Source organism: Amblyomma americanum, chromosome 9 (genome assembly GCF_052857255.1).
Source record: "Amblyomma americanum isolate KBUSLIRL-KWMA chromosome 9, ASM5285725v1, whole genome shotgun sequence".
Classification (NCBI taxonomy): domain Eukaryota; kingdom Metazoa; phylum Arthropoda; class Arachnida; order Ixodida; family Ixodidae; genus Amblyomma; species Amblyomma americanum.
The window spans coordinates 70492196-70507888 of record NC_135505.1 but is presented as its reverse complement, the minus strand read 5'-3'; the positions used below and the strand labels follow the sequence as shown (position 1 = coordinate 70507888).

The window sequence follows — 15693 nt, the reverse complement described above, 5'->3', positions numbered from 1 at the left end:
CTCAGGCTATGAGGGACGCTGTAGTGAAGGGCTCCGGAAATTTCGACCACCTGGGGTTCTTTAACGTGAACAGACATCACACAGTACACGGGCCTCTGAAATTTCGCCTCCATCGAAATTCTACCGCCGCGGCCGGGATCGAAGCCGCGTCTTTCGGACCAGTAGCCGAGCGCCGTAACCACTCAGCCACCGCGGCGGCTCTGCCATTTCTTAGAATCGAGTCTGTTACTCTTAAAGACAATCGGTTATATTGCTTCCAAATAATGTTCCCTACCCAAGCCCATTTTTTTCTCTCAATTTCGACTTGGATTCCACTCACCCAGGTTTGATCCCTGACCCACTTTGCCCGCTTCCTGTGTCATAGTGTTACACCTATAATTTCTCGTCCCGTAGCTCGCTGCGCTCTCCTTTACTTTTTGTTTCTCTCCCCGTTTCCGCCCTTCTAGGTAAGCATCGGTAAGATATGGCTTTGATGTAGTTTGCTCTTAAGGTTACTAGTAAAGTGCTATTCACTTTCTGAGAGAAGCTGCAAATGCGCTCCATTCAATTCCTATTCCAGTTATTTCACCAGGAAAGCATTACATATTGTGAGCGCTGTGTGTGAGTATTAGTTAACTTAAATTACCATGAATCATTAAGAGTAAATTTTTAAATACATACTACTTAGGATTCATCCAAGTTTGCCAATGTTCCCTTCAAGAAACGGCATTTTGTAGAGTTTGGTGAATCGCTGTTCTTTGCGACTGCCCGAAGGTAAGACAAAATTCTGCACATCTGTGCCCTAACCCAATGAGATCCGAAAGTTCCCTCCCCCGCCTCCCTAGAAGATGCAACGCGCTAAGTGAGCAGAGCCACCAGAACTGTCACAGGAAGACTTCCTATGGTCTTCTGAGGTTTCCGCGGGTGGACATTTGTGTGGCATAAAATCTTTGTTTTCATTCCAACGTTGGTGCACTCCTTCGTTGCATGCGTGTAAGCAACGTGACCTTGAACGCATAACACCCGCAGCGGTGGCTCATTGGTTTTGGTGCTAGGCTGCTGTCTCGAAAGACGCGGATTGGATCCTGGCCGTGGTTGAGGAATTTAGATGGATGCGAAATTATAGAGGCCCCTGTATTGTACGATGTCAGTGTGTCGAGAATTAGTAACGCATCCCCGACTTTCCGAAGGAAAAAGCTATCGCGTGCAAGTTCGAATAGGACAACAAACGTAAAAGAAAACGAAACGAAGTCGTAATTATATTTTGAACGAAAAGAGCCAATAAGAAAGAAAACCACAAGAAAATACACGCACTCAACCTGCGTACAACACTACAGTTTAAAGGAAAGAGTTCGCCTGGTACGTCCCATGTGAGGCGGAGATGCCTTGTGACAGGGCAGATCCGGGTAGATGAACTGCGACGCGTCGCTGGCGCTGCGTCGAAGAAAGTGGCGGAAGAGAGCCAGGTAGTAGTAGGAGCAGAGAGGACCGCAGGAAAACGCCAGGGGGCTCCCGTGACCCGTACCAAGAGCTTGGCCCCCGCAGAAATTGTGAGCGCATTCTGCGCTCTTCAACTTCTGCTAGCGACTTTCCATGCCCGCGTTCGGCTTCTGCTTGCGACTTAGCATGTTCCCGTTCTGCTTGCGCTTTCCGCTACTCAGACTCTCCTTGCACCTTGGCGTGTTCGCGTTCAGCTTCTGCTAGCGCCTTTCGATGCTCGCGTTGAGCCTCACGTTCGGCTGCACGTGCTGTGCGTTCCTTCTCTTGTTGGGCAGCCACCCACGTGCGCAGCTCAACGTCTTTTAACCACAACTCTTTGCCATATTCAGTTAACTCGTATAGCATCAAGGCTTTCAATTGCGCCAGTTTATTCCTATAATCCGACACAGTGGCTAGCGCACAATGTAGACGTACATAATGGCTTGCGTTTTTCCTGTCTGAATTCTGCTTGTGTATGTCTACCTTGTGCGCTAGCAATTATGTCCTTTAGCATGCTCGTCATTTATTTCTACGGACCCACGAAAGCGGAAAAAAAGCACGGGCCCGTCCTGTCGCGCGGACGCCACATGTCGCGAAATGGTAAAGCTTCCACGACTTTCTGAAGGGGAACGCTATTGCGTGCAGGTTCGAACAAAACAACAAACACATCATACAAAACAAATCAAAGCAGGATTTAAAATTTAAAAGACAAGAGCCAATAAGAAATGAAAGCACCAATAGAAACACGCGCTCAACACGCGTACAACACTACTGTTTAAAGGAAAGAGTTCAACATCTACGTCCCAGGTGAAGCGGGGGTGCCTTGTAGACAGGGAAGACCCAGGTAGATGAAGAGCGACGCGTCGCTGGCGTTGCGTCGAAGAAAGCGGCGGAAGAGAGCCAGGTAGTAGTAAGAACGGAGGGAACCACAGGAAAACGCCGGTGGGCTGTTGTCAGCCGCCCCAAGAACATGGCAGCAGCAGAAAGTCTGCAGTCAGGACCTGTCGACATCGTCTTGAAGGGTTGTTGGCTTATGCAGGCTATTGAAGTAAGCCTCGCGGCAGCACGGACCCAACGACCGACGGCTGCCACCTCCATGCGTGAATGACGCGACCTCCGCTGCGCTGTCTCCCTTTATGCCTCGGTTTTCTGACACGTCAGCTCTGCGCTCCTTGCGCTCGCCGCGCTCTTCGTCGTCGTTGCCTCGCACGCATCCTCCGCACGTGCACACGCGCAAAGTTGGGCTGGCATGCGCAGCGCTCCGCTGTCGACTCACCACTGTCGAGGCACCGCACTCGAAAATCCTCCGACGCTCTGGTGTGCACCTCACACAGTGCACGTTAAAGAATCCGAGGTGGTCAAAATTTCCGGAGCCCTTCACAACTGGTACCCTCAGGTCCGAGTCACTTTGGAATGGTTAACCCCAATAAACCAACAAATCAAACCTTGAGCGCGCAACACAAAGGGAATTACCAAATTTGAGACAGAAGCTGAATGCACGCCGCGCAACGCTGATTGCGATAGAAAACTAGAAGAAAACGTGTGGTAGAGGTTGCTTCATTGTTGTTGCATTCAGAACAGGCTGCTACTGTGACATGCAAGTTTATTTAGTGTCGCAATTCGCTTTCCGTGCTTGACAGCAAAGCAGAATGAGCACGTTTACATTCCTGCAGGGAGATAACACAAGTGTACTACGGAACAGCCTGAAACGCTTTCCTGCATAAAAACCATACTTCGGATTAGCTAGCCATCGGGTCCCCTCAACAAAACGGTGCTGCACCAAACACGTTCCCAAGCATCACGCCAATAATGAACTACCGATACCATAAGAGTGGCGAAAATGGGCGCCAAATTCGGCCCTTGATTGGCATTTGGGCAACTTACTACATTTTTCAAGCATGACCCATCGTTAGCGCCAGAAATGGGCCGATGTTCAGCCACTCTGACTGCGAACATTGGGCCTGTGCAGGGCACAGTATGCATGAATGGTGGCTTTTCAGTTTTTGGCATCGGGTTGCTGCCTACCGGCATTTCCAAAACTGGAAACCATTGGCTTTCCCAACAACACCAGTGGGGAATTAATGCATGCAATTTGAGGTCCCGTTTATGTTTTTTCACACTTTGGGACCTTTTGTATTGTAATGTGGGATTTGTTGTAAGTCATGAAACTTTCAAGTAATACTGGAATCTGTCTTGATGGAGTGTATCACTTGAAAAAAATTAAGCGTATCAGACTGTTCTAGTGGACAGAATTTTTGAAGCGCCATTTATTATCTAGTTTGGTGCCGTTTTGAGTACTGAGGTCAGGCTACGCAGCTTCCCATGCTGACGTGGCACGGCCAATACGCCCATAATGTTATTTGGGGCGCTGTACTTCAGTGAAGTCATGAGTCGTATCAGAACTACACATGGCACTTGTGTTGCAACAGAAGTTTTGCAGAGCCTTGAAACAAATTCCTCGTACAGCTTTTGCACTCTCACCTCGCAATACGTTGAAGCTGTAAAGAGATGCAGGTTGTGGATATCAGCATAAGTATGACCATAGCAGAAAAACGCGAATAGTCACTGTGCACGTTGCGGTGCAAAGTGCGCGAAAAGATTTTCGCAGAACATGTCTACAGAATAATTTGTAAATGATGCTTAATAAGTACCGCCAAATTAATTTCGAAATGTGTAATGGAATTAATAGTGTTTGCCATGCAGTGAATGGCCGATTAGTAATCTTAAGGCGCCGTTTCACAACCCGAAATAAACTTATTAAAATTAACAAAGAAGTTATATTTAGCACTGAATACAAATGGATTGATCTTTCGCTTTATTATCATATTTACGTGTCTATAAATAGCGAGTTTTTTTGCGTTTTTATTCGAGCAGTGATATGCCACAAGAGGTAGCATCTCCCCTCAATTGAAGTCAAAACATCTTTGAACGAAGCTTTTTCTCTATATAGACTAAATTATTACATGCAGAGAAGGCTTGCACACTTCAGTGAAATGAGCTGAACGCGAGAGACTGAGGGCATATTTGTTTTGAAAAAAGCAAGCAGTTTACGTCGCTTCGCGTATGTGTAACATGGGAGACGGAACTCTTACTTCGAAACAACACAACACTCCTCTGAGAGTCAGCTGGAAAAGGAATTCCCTATTTTGTGGTACACCTGCAAGCGGGAAAGCGAAAGAGAAACGCTGTGGAACTGTTACATATTTTCTGACTAGCCTGCTGCAGTGAAAGCAGAAGCATGTCCGATTCCCATCTTACACACATGATAGACGACCAAGGTCTTCACGAACACAGTATTTGTCGGGCTACAATGACACACCACCCCGCTGGTTGAAAGCGTGCTCAATGTTCGGTAAATGCATTGCACAAAAGATTAAAAAAAATTGTTCTCACCATTGATGTTGCTTTCCTTTTCCCACGCCGTCAAGCTGGAAATTTCACAATGAGAGTTGGCACACACAAGTCGTCCTAGCGCTTTGTCGATTTCTCTTTTCCTGCTGAAAAAAAAAGGCGCGTAAACAAAGCAGCAATTACACTTAGAAACATATTGATTTTTGAACACATTTTAAAGATGAAAAGAAAGGTGGTACTCACAAAAAGGATCTTGCAGGCCAGGCTACTTAATTACGTCGGAAATGTCGTAACGCCTCAGGTGTGGATTGTTGCTTGGGCAGAGTACGATTGACGTCACTTCGAGTGTACTCCGCCTGGCGGCTAAAGCCGCGAAGAAACACTGTCGCTTCGCCTGTCTTTAGTCGCGGAGACCCCGGCCCCCGTTCTCCAGGCCTGCGTGCCGGGGATGGGGAGCAGGGGGTCTCCTACATCGGTGGAAAATAAAGTTCTTACTCACTCACTCACTCACTGCACATGCTTTCCGGCACACTAGTTGTATGATTATTCGTCACCGTGCCAGCCACACGCCAAGCACGTCTAGTCCAAGCTGCGGCATTGGAATTGATCGCGCTACACCATAGCGAGTGCTGGGGAGACGAGGAGACAACGAGGTGTTAGGCTCATTATCTTTCACTTGGGGGGGGGGGGGGGGGGTGCGGCAGAATTTTCTTGTAGCAGGAGAAACGGCAGCTTAAAGTGGCGAGAGGGCAATCCAGAGAGGGTGACTTGCGGTGCCGCGCGCAGCTGGGCGTGAGGGGAAAACAGGTTGTGAGTGCGAAAAATCACAAAGAAAAAACAGCGCTTTGCTCGGAAGGGACCAGCCCTCTTCCAAGAAAACGGCTCGGTCGGGACAGAAGGCGACTGCTTGAGACTTGAAGAAACGGAGAGGGGATGAAACGAGTGACAGGATATTGAACTCCTTGGGGGGTGCGTCATGGGAAGACGACAATGAGATAAGAGGGAAAGAAGGGAGGACGCGAAGGTGCCACACTCCTGCCTCAGTGCAAAAGGAAAATCAAGAATGAAGAACGAGCGTCATGTTCGGTGCCGAAAACTTTTGAAGCTAAAACTTGGAGCTCGGTCATTGATTTCACCAAAAAAGGCTCCAAAAACTAGCGTAATGTTTGCGCCCGTATGCTGTAACCTCTTTAGTTCAAGTTGGTTCAAGATAAAAGCGCTGGTATTAAAAGGCAAAAATGCGGAACAGTAACTGAAAATGTCCGTTCTTCGAGTGTTTCATGTATGACACGTAAGGCAAACAAAGTAGGATAACACACGCCCAAGCAACACAGCAGTGAATCAATTCGCTGAGAGAGTGAAAAAGCTTGTACGTTTTATGCACAGCAAGGTAGACAGGTCGGCTCAGGAATGGTCATGCGGCTTGCCAAAGCGTGTTTGAGATAGAAAAGAAAAAGCAAAGAGAAACAACTGCAATTGCGACTGGTGAAAACTTCTGATGCTTTTAATAAATGAAGGCGATGTTTGTGAGTAAAAACGTACGCAAGAGCAAAAGGTGCAAAACACTCGAAAGCACAGTAAAAAGACAAAAACAGTATACAACTGCAGAAAAGCTAGCTACGTTACCTTCATGGTTCCAGAAGGTAGATGCCTTTCCTGATTGTCTATTTAAAAAAAATAAGCTACATCTCTTTTCTTTCTCGTCAGCTATCTCTTCACGCAGTTTATGTACAGCAAGTGATCACGTCTGCTGTCGTTCATTTCTGATAAAGCCTCAATCCCGCTTTAATCACACCGTCTATTGTAACGAAAACGGTGATTCACTTTACACTAACAGAGGACTAAATGTCTGTAGTGGCCTAGCTAGGTGAAACCAACCACGTATTTTTACCCTCGTGTGGTATTCCTCAGATAACTCCTCATATTCCACCTAATTATTTACGAAGAATAATTAGGAAAAACTCTTAATATTCACTTAAGGGACACGTGCGTTGCCTTATGTTGTAGAGGGAGTCACGAAGGAACCAATCAGGTTTTTGTAGCAAGATATCTTCGACGTGGACATTTTTTTCAGAATTTGAAGGAAGCCCGCGAAATATGAAAAAAAAAACACGTGATTGCCCACTGACCAGGCCAGCCTATTGTAGCACTGCTCAAGCGCGTTCTGAATGAACGATGCATGCGCGCTCACCGTCTCGAAGTGGCGGCGCCGCTCTTAGCATAGTCTAGTGTGTTACCACATTCAGTTCTATTATCGCGTGATCTGCGATAAGTGATATGCAAGGTTCTTTAACGTGCGCTGACATCGAACAGTACACGGACAGGCGATTTTTTGCATTACGCTTCCGTCGAAATAAAACTGCAGCGGCCGGGATCGAAACAAAACCTTTCAAGTCAGCAACCACTGAGCCACTGCGATGGCCACATCACCTTTAATCTCTCTCGATACGGCGCAGGCAATAGAGTATGAGACGTTCATATTGGTGCATCATAACTCGTTTCTAAGAACACCACGAACAAAACTTTTTTCTTGGCAACAAAATTAGTTTGGTGGTCCATCGTAGCAGCTTTTCGAATTGGCGAGGCCAACGTTGGAAGAGCAATGGTCAATTTGGGCCACTGTGGCAAATTTTTAGAATCAGCGAGGCCTACGTTGGATGAACAGAGGTGAGACCGGCCCATTGGGGCCAATTATAAATGTCGGTGAGGCCTACGTTGGATGACAAGAAGTCAACGTACACAAATGTGGCCAGTTATAAAAGTCGGCGAGGTCTCCCTTTTGTGGACAGAATACAACGTGGGCAAATGTAGTACCCCTTTTTATATAGCCTCGCCGTTTTAGGGCGGATGTGTGGAATCTAGAGCCTATGTCGAGAAAACAGTGTATTGGCTTAACCTATGTTGGCATGCCGCGGGAAAGTCTGGTCCTGTGTAGGGCCGCTCTGAGCCAATGACTTCCCATTAATGGAACACTCTTCGGTGCTGCCGGCGTTAGTGCACATTCAAGCTTCACAACTCCCTCTGTAAATTGAGGAAATATTTGTGTTGGCTTCCCTATTGGGCTTGGGGAGGTTTTCCTATAAGATGCGCAAGTTTACATTAAATCTTCCCATTCCTATATGTAGAGGACCATACGGGGTACCATACGCGCATACTGGATTCTGGCCTCCATCTCGCCTAATGCAGGACTATCAGTGGATTCCTGTGACCTGTCCCATCTTGGGTTGGCGAATTTTCTACAATGCACTAATGCATCTAATAGAGCACCTAGGTGCCATAAACTCATGCCGGCTTTCCAGTCTGCCAGTCCCATGTAATGCCAGCAGTGGTTTTGTGTGGGTAGCCCAGTTTGCGCTATAAGAAGTTGTAATCAGCGACCCATCTTGTATCGGAAAATGAACAGAGGATGCTCTGAGCTTGTTATCCAGTTTCTCAGGCGCTTTACTTCTAACCTGCGACTAGTTAGTTTTCTGTGGGGTGTCTTCATTGCACATATCGAGGTTTGTACTGCCTAAATCCTATATTTACAGTGAACATGCCCTCAGATACCTATGAAAGGACCAGATTTTGCACATCGTCTATTTCACAACTTGACAAAAAACATTCGGATTGATACAGAGAGGGAAAGATTTACATCAGTTAACTCTGTAGCTTTGTATATATTTGTGCAGACGAAGCGCCGCTACATCGATGTGGTTCTCAGGGTGCTTCAAATAAATGCCGATGCATCAACGAAGCAGCCTGGAAAATTCACTGAATTCGTTAATTATAGTGTTGGTGCTGTAGTGCCATTATGTCACTCAAAAGACACATAGGTGCGAAAAAAACTCAATAGAGCATTTCGACGGGCGGATTTCAGCAACAAAAAGCATTAACTCCCAAAATACAAGAAGGAGGCCTTTGATGTGACAAAAATAAAGCATTCTTAATGCCAACAACACAACCTGGCAGTCTCATCGATCAGTTCCTGATTGAGGGAGTCAAATTGATGACTCACCAATGCGTCTTCCACTATTGTTCTGCACAGGGCATTTGTTTTAACAGTTAGAACCGAACATAAAAACCGCAACAAAAGTGAAGAGAATAAGGACGAATAAACTTGCCTAACTTCAAATTGTGCGTTTTTCTTCTTAATCAGATGTGTCATGGTGTCATTCCGAATGGTGGCGTGCTTCTTAAAAACGCAGCGTAAATGTTCTTGCAAAATTTTTTCCTTTGCTGCACGTTCTATTTAGCGCACTGACCACCTTTCGCAGCTTCCTTCGCACGTGCACGTGGTTCGGAACAACTGGAGGTGTCAATAGCCGGTCCCACCTTGTCGTGCCTTACATTTGTTCGCCCTTTAGGCGTTAGACATGTTGCAATGCAATAAGTTTTTTTTCTTTTAAAGTTTGGTTTCTTTTGTGTACTAGTTTTTTGTGGGTCTTATTTCTGCGTCGAGTATCCTGTATGTGCATCCATGCGCAATTGCACGCATGGAATCTTCCTTCTGTCTTTCTGACTAGATGCAGCCAAAACTTGTGAAGATTTGCCCTGAAATGAGACAGTTTTTTTTAAGCTATGTTTATCGCCTAGGGGCATAAAAACTACGAAGCGAGACATGAGTGAGATGCTTCAAAAAATGAAAAAAGGTGGGCTGACCTAATGAAATCAAGAAGCGAACGATGATATGAACCCTGTGTTCAGGCAATATAGGAATCTGGATTGCCCGGTGAGAGACCCACTGCCGCCAGGTGCCGAATTGTTGTCAGTTTCAGTGCCGGGCTGTCCCACAAGAGGTGGTGGATATCCGCCTCACAGTCTCTGATCGTGCAGACTGGAAACCCGGGGCGGGGATATAAATCTCTTAAATGCGGCCACTTTGAAATGTGAAATGTGTGTGTTTGAAATGTGAGTCTTTAAATCTTTGAAATATGAGACAGCTATTCGCCTTCCCTTTACTCCAAAAATGTTCTTGCGAAGTGGTTTTAAGAGGTTTTCGGTCATCTCCATACAGTGTCCTAACTTGCCATTTACATCTCATAAGTAAGGATGTGAAAATGGGCTCTGGAGAGTGCCCCTACCAGTCTTGATTTAAAAAAGCAAACAAGAGTTCTTTTAGGTGCTCTTGTTATTGGTAATACGTAGCAGTCACCATAGAGATACCTTTTTATCATTTCCCGAAAAGAGCTGCCTGCACTCAAAGTACAAGTTATTCGATTAAGGTGCTGCGAACAGGCCAGTGAGAAACCTGCGCAGTCGCACAATATACAGAAAGTCTAAATCAGCTTAGAACAAGAACAAAAGCAGCTAATTCTAGTTAATGACAGTTAATTACCTTCCTTCAGAGCGTCGTGTTTTTCTAAATTCTTGGAGATTAGTGTATAGTCACAACATAAGCAGCAACTCACTTGTTTTTTCCAAAAACAATGAAACAGTGGAGCTTGCTTCCAGAAAAGTGTGTTTTACTTTGCGATAACCATGAATTTTGTTCCCGGCTGTACTTTTTTATTTATCATGTTCTCATTTTTTGTTCATTGCTTTGTATTACGTTGCCACTGACTCTTTTTGTGCGCTATTGAGAGTTACTGTGAAAATTAAATCTTTCTAAAATGTCTCCCGTGCGATAATGCCTCCGGGCGAGGCAAGTATTCTGTGAATGAGTAGTTAATATGCTGTCAAGCGGTTCGAATAAGTTGTAGCAGAACTGGGTTCACTTATTTGTATACCTTTATTTTTTCCAGATTATGATGGACTGACTCCAAAATTAAAGAATGTGACAAATTACATTCACTCTATCCATTGCACAATTGAAACCGACGCGGGTGATTCGCCATGGGTAAGCATTACAATTATACAATGGGAAGAAGCAATATTTGTTTTCAGTTTTAACCCCCCCCCCCCCCCTGCCTCTAGCAGGCTACGGTGAAAAATATTGAGGCATTTCAATCTTTACAACTCCTTTTGTCAGATTCTATACTGACTAAAGTTTTTTACTCTCTCTTTTTCATATAATATATCTGCCGCACATGCTATCTCCTTTCTCTAAGAGGAAAGGAGAGCATAAATACACAGGTTTTCACACTTTGAGTCAAAAAGAGTCACACAGTAGGCGCTGTACTAGTAGAATTGATTTCTAACTCGGCGGGAAGAACGAAACGCGAACGCTGATGCAATAAACCGTGCATCTGTACGCATAGGAAGTTTCACCTTTCCCCGCGTGGTTGTTAAACTTGCATTTCGTTATTCCGCGGAAGCCTAATTTCGTACATAGGTTGTGCAAGACAGAGTTGCATGAAAGCTTCCTGACTGTTCTTTGTATAAGTGATTTGAACAGAACGAAGTGAATAGCTGAAGTACAGGAGTGAACAAAACGGTTATGTAAATTCAACCAGGGAAAAGTAATTGATGTTAAAGGGTAGCATTTTGACGGACCACACGTTTGTGTTCGCACTGGTTTATCGACGGCTGTGTGCGCGCCAAAAAACAACTTTCTGACTATAAAATGATAATATTATTTAACAAGCAAATGAAACAGGCGGATTATGATGAATTAACATATATTAGACCCGACATAAACTAGTGATGCACTCAGGCGCCAGATGGGGTAGTTCCATAATTACGGGACCCATACGTTCCCAGCAGCTCCTGGCCCCTGTCAGTCAGTGCGAGCTGAATCGGTAGGGCGGGGTCTCCCATCGACCAAGCTATCCCATCGCTCAAGGGGCGGGGATTGGGGGTGTTGGCCGGAAGGGGAGGAGGGGGGCCTTGAGTTCTGTGCACTGTGCCAAGACGTGCTGCAGGGTGCCCATTTCTCTTTTGCAAAAGCACAGAGGACATCGTGTTCCGCGGGGCACATGGGGCTCATCAGTACGGGATGCGCAAGCGATCCCGCCTGCGCTCTACTCAGGATCGTCCATTGTTGCCTGGTGAGTCAGGGGTGCAGTTCTGAGAGTCTGCACATTTCTTCTCGGTACATCCGGATAATGTACCGATAGCTGGTAACCGGGTGCGGTAGCTCTTCCGGATAGTGCTCCGCCCGCATTGACATTTCTCAGGCATTGTAGTCAGCGATGACGTTGCCCGCTACCTGGGAGTGAGCCGAGACCCACACAAGCTCTATGTCTTTTCCCGGAGGCTTGCACTTGGATGGATTGGCTCGGGCCGCGGAGGAGATCTTCCACCTGCGGAAGCTTCCGTAGGCTGTCTTTGAGTCGGTGACCACGGTGTCTACGCTAAGCTGTGTGAGTACGAGGACGACAGCCGCTTCTTCGGCAAATGCGGGGTGAGTTTTCTTCAGGAACGCACTGACGATCAGCCTGTCTATTGTCGGAACCACTACCGCTGCACAGTCACTGTGTTTTCGGAGCGAGGCGTCCGCGTAGAGGACCCTGGGGTTCTCTTCGAGCCTCCGGGCTATGGCTTTGGCCCGCGCGGTGCGCCTCTCGTCATACTTGTCCGGCGTCATGTTCTGGGGAAGAGGTTTGGACTGAATGTTCGTCTTCCAGTCTTCTGGAGTGCCGTCTTCACGGGTACTGGCTCGATCTGCCATCCTATCTTGCGTACGGCGGCTCGTCCGTGTTCCGTGTGACTGAGCCGGATTCTCTGATTAGACACGTGAGCTTCGATGAGCTCCGCCACCGTGTTGCGGGCGCCCATGTCTAGCAGCCTTTGCGTGGACGAGCATATTGGCGTGCCCATTGCTTGCTTCATTGCCTTTCGAAGAATCGTGTTTAGGGTGTCCCTATTCGCCTTCGCCAGCTGGAGATACGGCCGGAGTAGGTAACACGCGATATGACGTACGCGCGTACCAGGCGCATGGCGTTGTCCTCTTTAAGGCCTCCGTTTCTGTTAGATACCCTCCAAATCATACTAAGTATCTGTTCGGTTGTAGTCTTCATCTTTGTGATGGCGCGGCGTGTGCCTTCCCATCGCACAGAAGTAGTAGGCCGAGAATACTAATCTGCTCTGTTGGCTTGATGGCCGTTCCGTCGATGGTATGATCACTTTCGGCGGCAGCTCCTTCTTGGATTTCCTCGGTTGGATCATGAGCAGCTCTGATTTCTGGGGTGAGCAGCCCACAACGCACAACGTTGCGTACTCGTGCACTGTCGTTGCTGCCCGCTGCAAGGCTTCCTCCGTCCAGACATCAGACCCGGCCATCCGCACCATAACATTGTCGGCGTAGAACGCGCGGTCCACGCCTTCGATTTGCTTGAGTAAATCGGGCAGCAGCAGGAGGGCCAGGTCGAAGACTAGGGGTGACAAGACCGATCCCTGAGGGATGCCCCTCTCGCCGAGCTCTACAGGGTCCGACTTCTCATCCCCTATCCTGATGGTCGCCGTTCGGTCTGACGGAAAATCTTTTATGTAGCCTTATGTCTTTCAACCACACCTGCACCTATACAGACTGCAACAAGCTCGCGTCGGACACGTTGTCAAACGCTCCCTTCAGGTCGAGTGCGAGTATCCCGCGCGGCGCGTGCCTCGTTGCCGGCTTGACGACCAGTTCGTGAAGTTGGATCATCACGACTTAGGTTCTGAGGTGTTTCTTGAAGCCATACATCGTCTCCGGCATCTGATCCGTTTCTTCGCGGTGCTTCTGCAGACGGTGAAGGACCATGCGCTCCAACACCTTCCCAACGCAGGACGTGACGGAGATTGGTCGCATGTTGTCTACCGTGAGGGCCTTGCCGGGCTTTGGAATAAAGCGCACCTCGGCGTCCTTCGGTTCCTTTGGCAACCGTGAGCTTTCCCGAGCTTCGTTCATGTGCTTTAGGAGACCGCGGGCCCCTGTACCAGTCATCAGCAGGGAGGAGTGCGTCTGTGGGCCGCCTGGCTGCTGGTAAGCTGGCATCAGCAGGCAGGTGCTTGTTGGTAGGCTGCCTGGCCATGGAAAAGCAGGCATGAGTCTGCAGCAGGGTACTGTGGTGCTGTGCGGGCAGCCAGACCCTGAACCTCGGTACCCGACCGGTGCAGGCTAGCTGGCATTGGGGAGAATGCCGAGCTCCAAAAAGAACATCCTGCCACTCAGCGACATGCTGCCACGACTATCTCGAAGCCTAGCTCTGACATTCGATCCTGCGTGTACACCGGCTCGCAGCGCACGCGGCCACCCTTTTTTTTGTCCTCCTGGAACCACACAGTGGCATAATCCACATCATCACAGTGATGTCACGTGATATGTGATGTCTCGCTTGTTCAGTCATTGCAAGTCATGTCACGCCTCAGGTATGCTTGCCATGACAGACGTGACATGAGATGGCGACACCTCCAGACGACCCGACGAGCTCCTCATTCTCTCATGGAAAAGAGAAAAACAAGCTGCATCCACGGGGTGAGGTGTGCACTTGGCTGGCGGTGCTTGCACACCGGAGCATGCCCCACATCACTTTATTGCAGTGATTGCATACTTGATTATACTGCTCAGACACAGTTAGGTTATCGTTGCCACGAATATGGTCAGTTGTGACTGAACATTCTAATAGAGCAGAAATTCGAGCCTGTTGATAGGTCATCATGATGTGTTGGTAGCGCGAAGACACAAGGACACAGCAGAGAAGTGTATGGGACGAGTGCAAACTTTCGAAACATTTATTGAAGTACGCAGTACCGTACAGGAGCCGTCACGCATGCGCAAAGCCTCATTTGTAAGAATGGTGAAAATAAACTTAAAGGGCAAGAGTTGTGGGAAGGGTGGAGACAATGAATACATAACAGATTGTTAAGAAATCAGAAAACGCTGCTCTTTCTGGGTCGCAAGTACTGAGGGCGTGCGGAGACATCTGCCACTCTGAGCGATTTATACCACTTGAAACAGCTCACGTTCGAGCCTTCCTTCGTGGCGACCGATTATCGAAGTGTTTGTCAGCAGAGGGTGGTATTTGCAGTCCTTACAATGAGGCGATAGATTCGAGCCGTAACCGTTACCTAGGGAATCATCATGCTCCCTTAATCGGTCGTTTAGACAGCGGCCCGTCTGACCGATGTAGACTTGACCACAGCTCAGAGGGATACTATAAACAACACCTTCTTCCTTTTTTTTCTCTTTAATTTAACCTCTCCCGCAATGCTTACCGTCAGTATTTATCTCCCACATTCTCATCGCCACGCAGAGTAGCATGCCAGCGAGGCTAAATTCTATGCCTTCCAATAAAGAGCTCTCTCTCTCTCTCACCTTCGTTGCACAGAACAAAACTTTCTGCATGATTTTTACAGCACCCATATTTCTTCTGGCCCTTGCCTGTCACCATGCGACAAAGCATCGATATTCTGCACGGCGCGTTAATAACGACATCGACTTCGAATTTTGCTCCAATTCTCTTGAGATTACGGGACACATGATTCATGTACCGCGTGACAATGACGCTTCTTTTCTTTTCCTCTTCTGTGCGCCTTTGCGAAAGTCTTTTTTTCTTTTTTGTCAACGTTTCTGCCACGGCGACAATCACGTCAAGAGGGTATCCAGAATTTTCTAGACGCTTGACTTGGGTGCTGAAGCTTTCTTTTCGTCTTGTGATGACACGATTTCAAGAGTGCTGCATGAAGGCGTGACATGGCTATCCCTCTTTTTACTAGCTTTGAATGGGCTGAGACAAAAGGAAGCAAAGACATCTTGGTACGCAGCGCATACGTCCAGCATACATGCCCAGGGTCATTGAAATAAAAACGAATATCTAAAAACTGCAGTGACTCAAGCTGAGGTAGTTCAAGAGTAAAATTAAGGCTCGCAGAACAACAATTAAAAACATCTAAAATCGAGGTTGCCAGGACGTGTAAACAGTATCCCGGGCCCCTCAGGGGGGTGTCTGCAGCTTGCAGGCATTGGTGAGTGGTGACACCACGGGTTCCCGAGCATCCGCAAGCAAGGACATTCCCGCAGGGGATGATGGTGAACAGTGCATC

The 15693-nt window shown here is 47.5% G+C and overlaps 1 protein-coding gene across 1 annotated transcript in view; it reads left to right on the top strand.

Moving 5' to 3' along the window:
- LOC144105246 (uncharacterized) overlaps positions 1-15693 on the top strand; it is a 70759-nt gene that overhangs the window by 44486 nt on the left and 10580 nt on the right. Inside the window, exon 5 of the mRNA XM_077638389.1 lies at positions 10533-10627. Coding sequence (XP_077494515.1) covers positions 10533-10627 — 95 coding nt within the window. The remainder of the gene's footprint in view (positions 1-10532; positions 10628-15693) is intronic.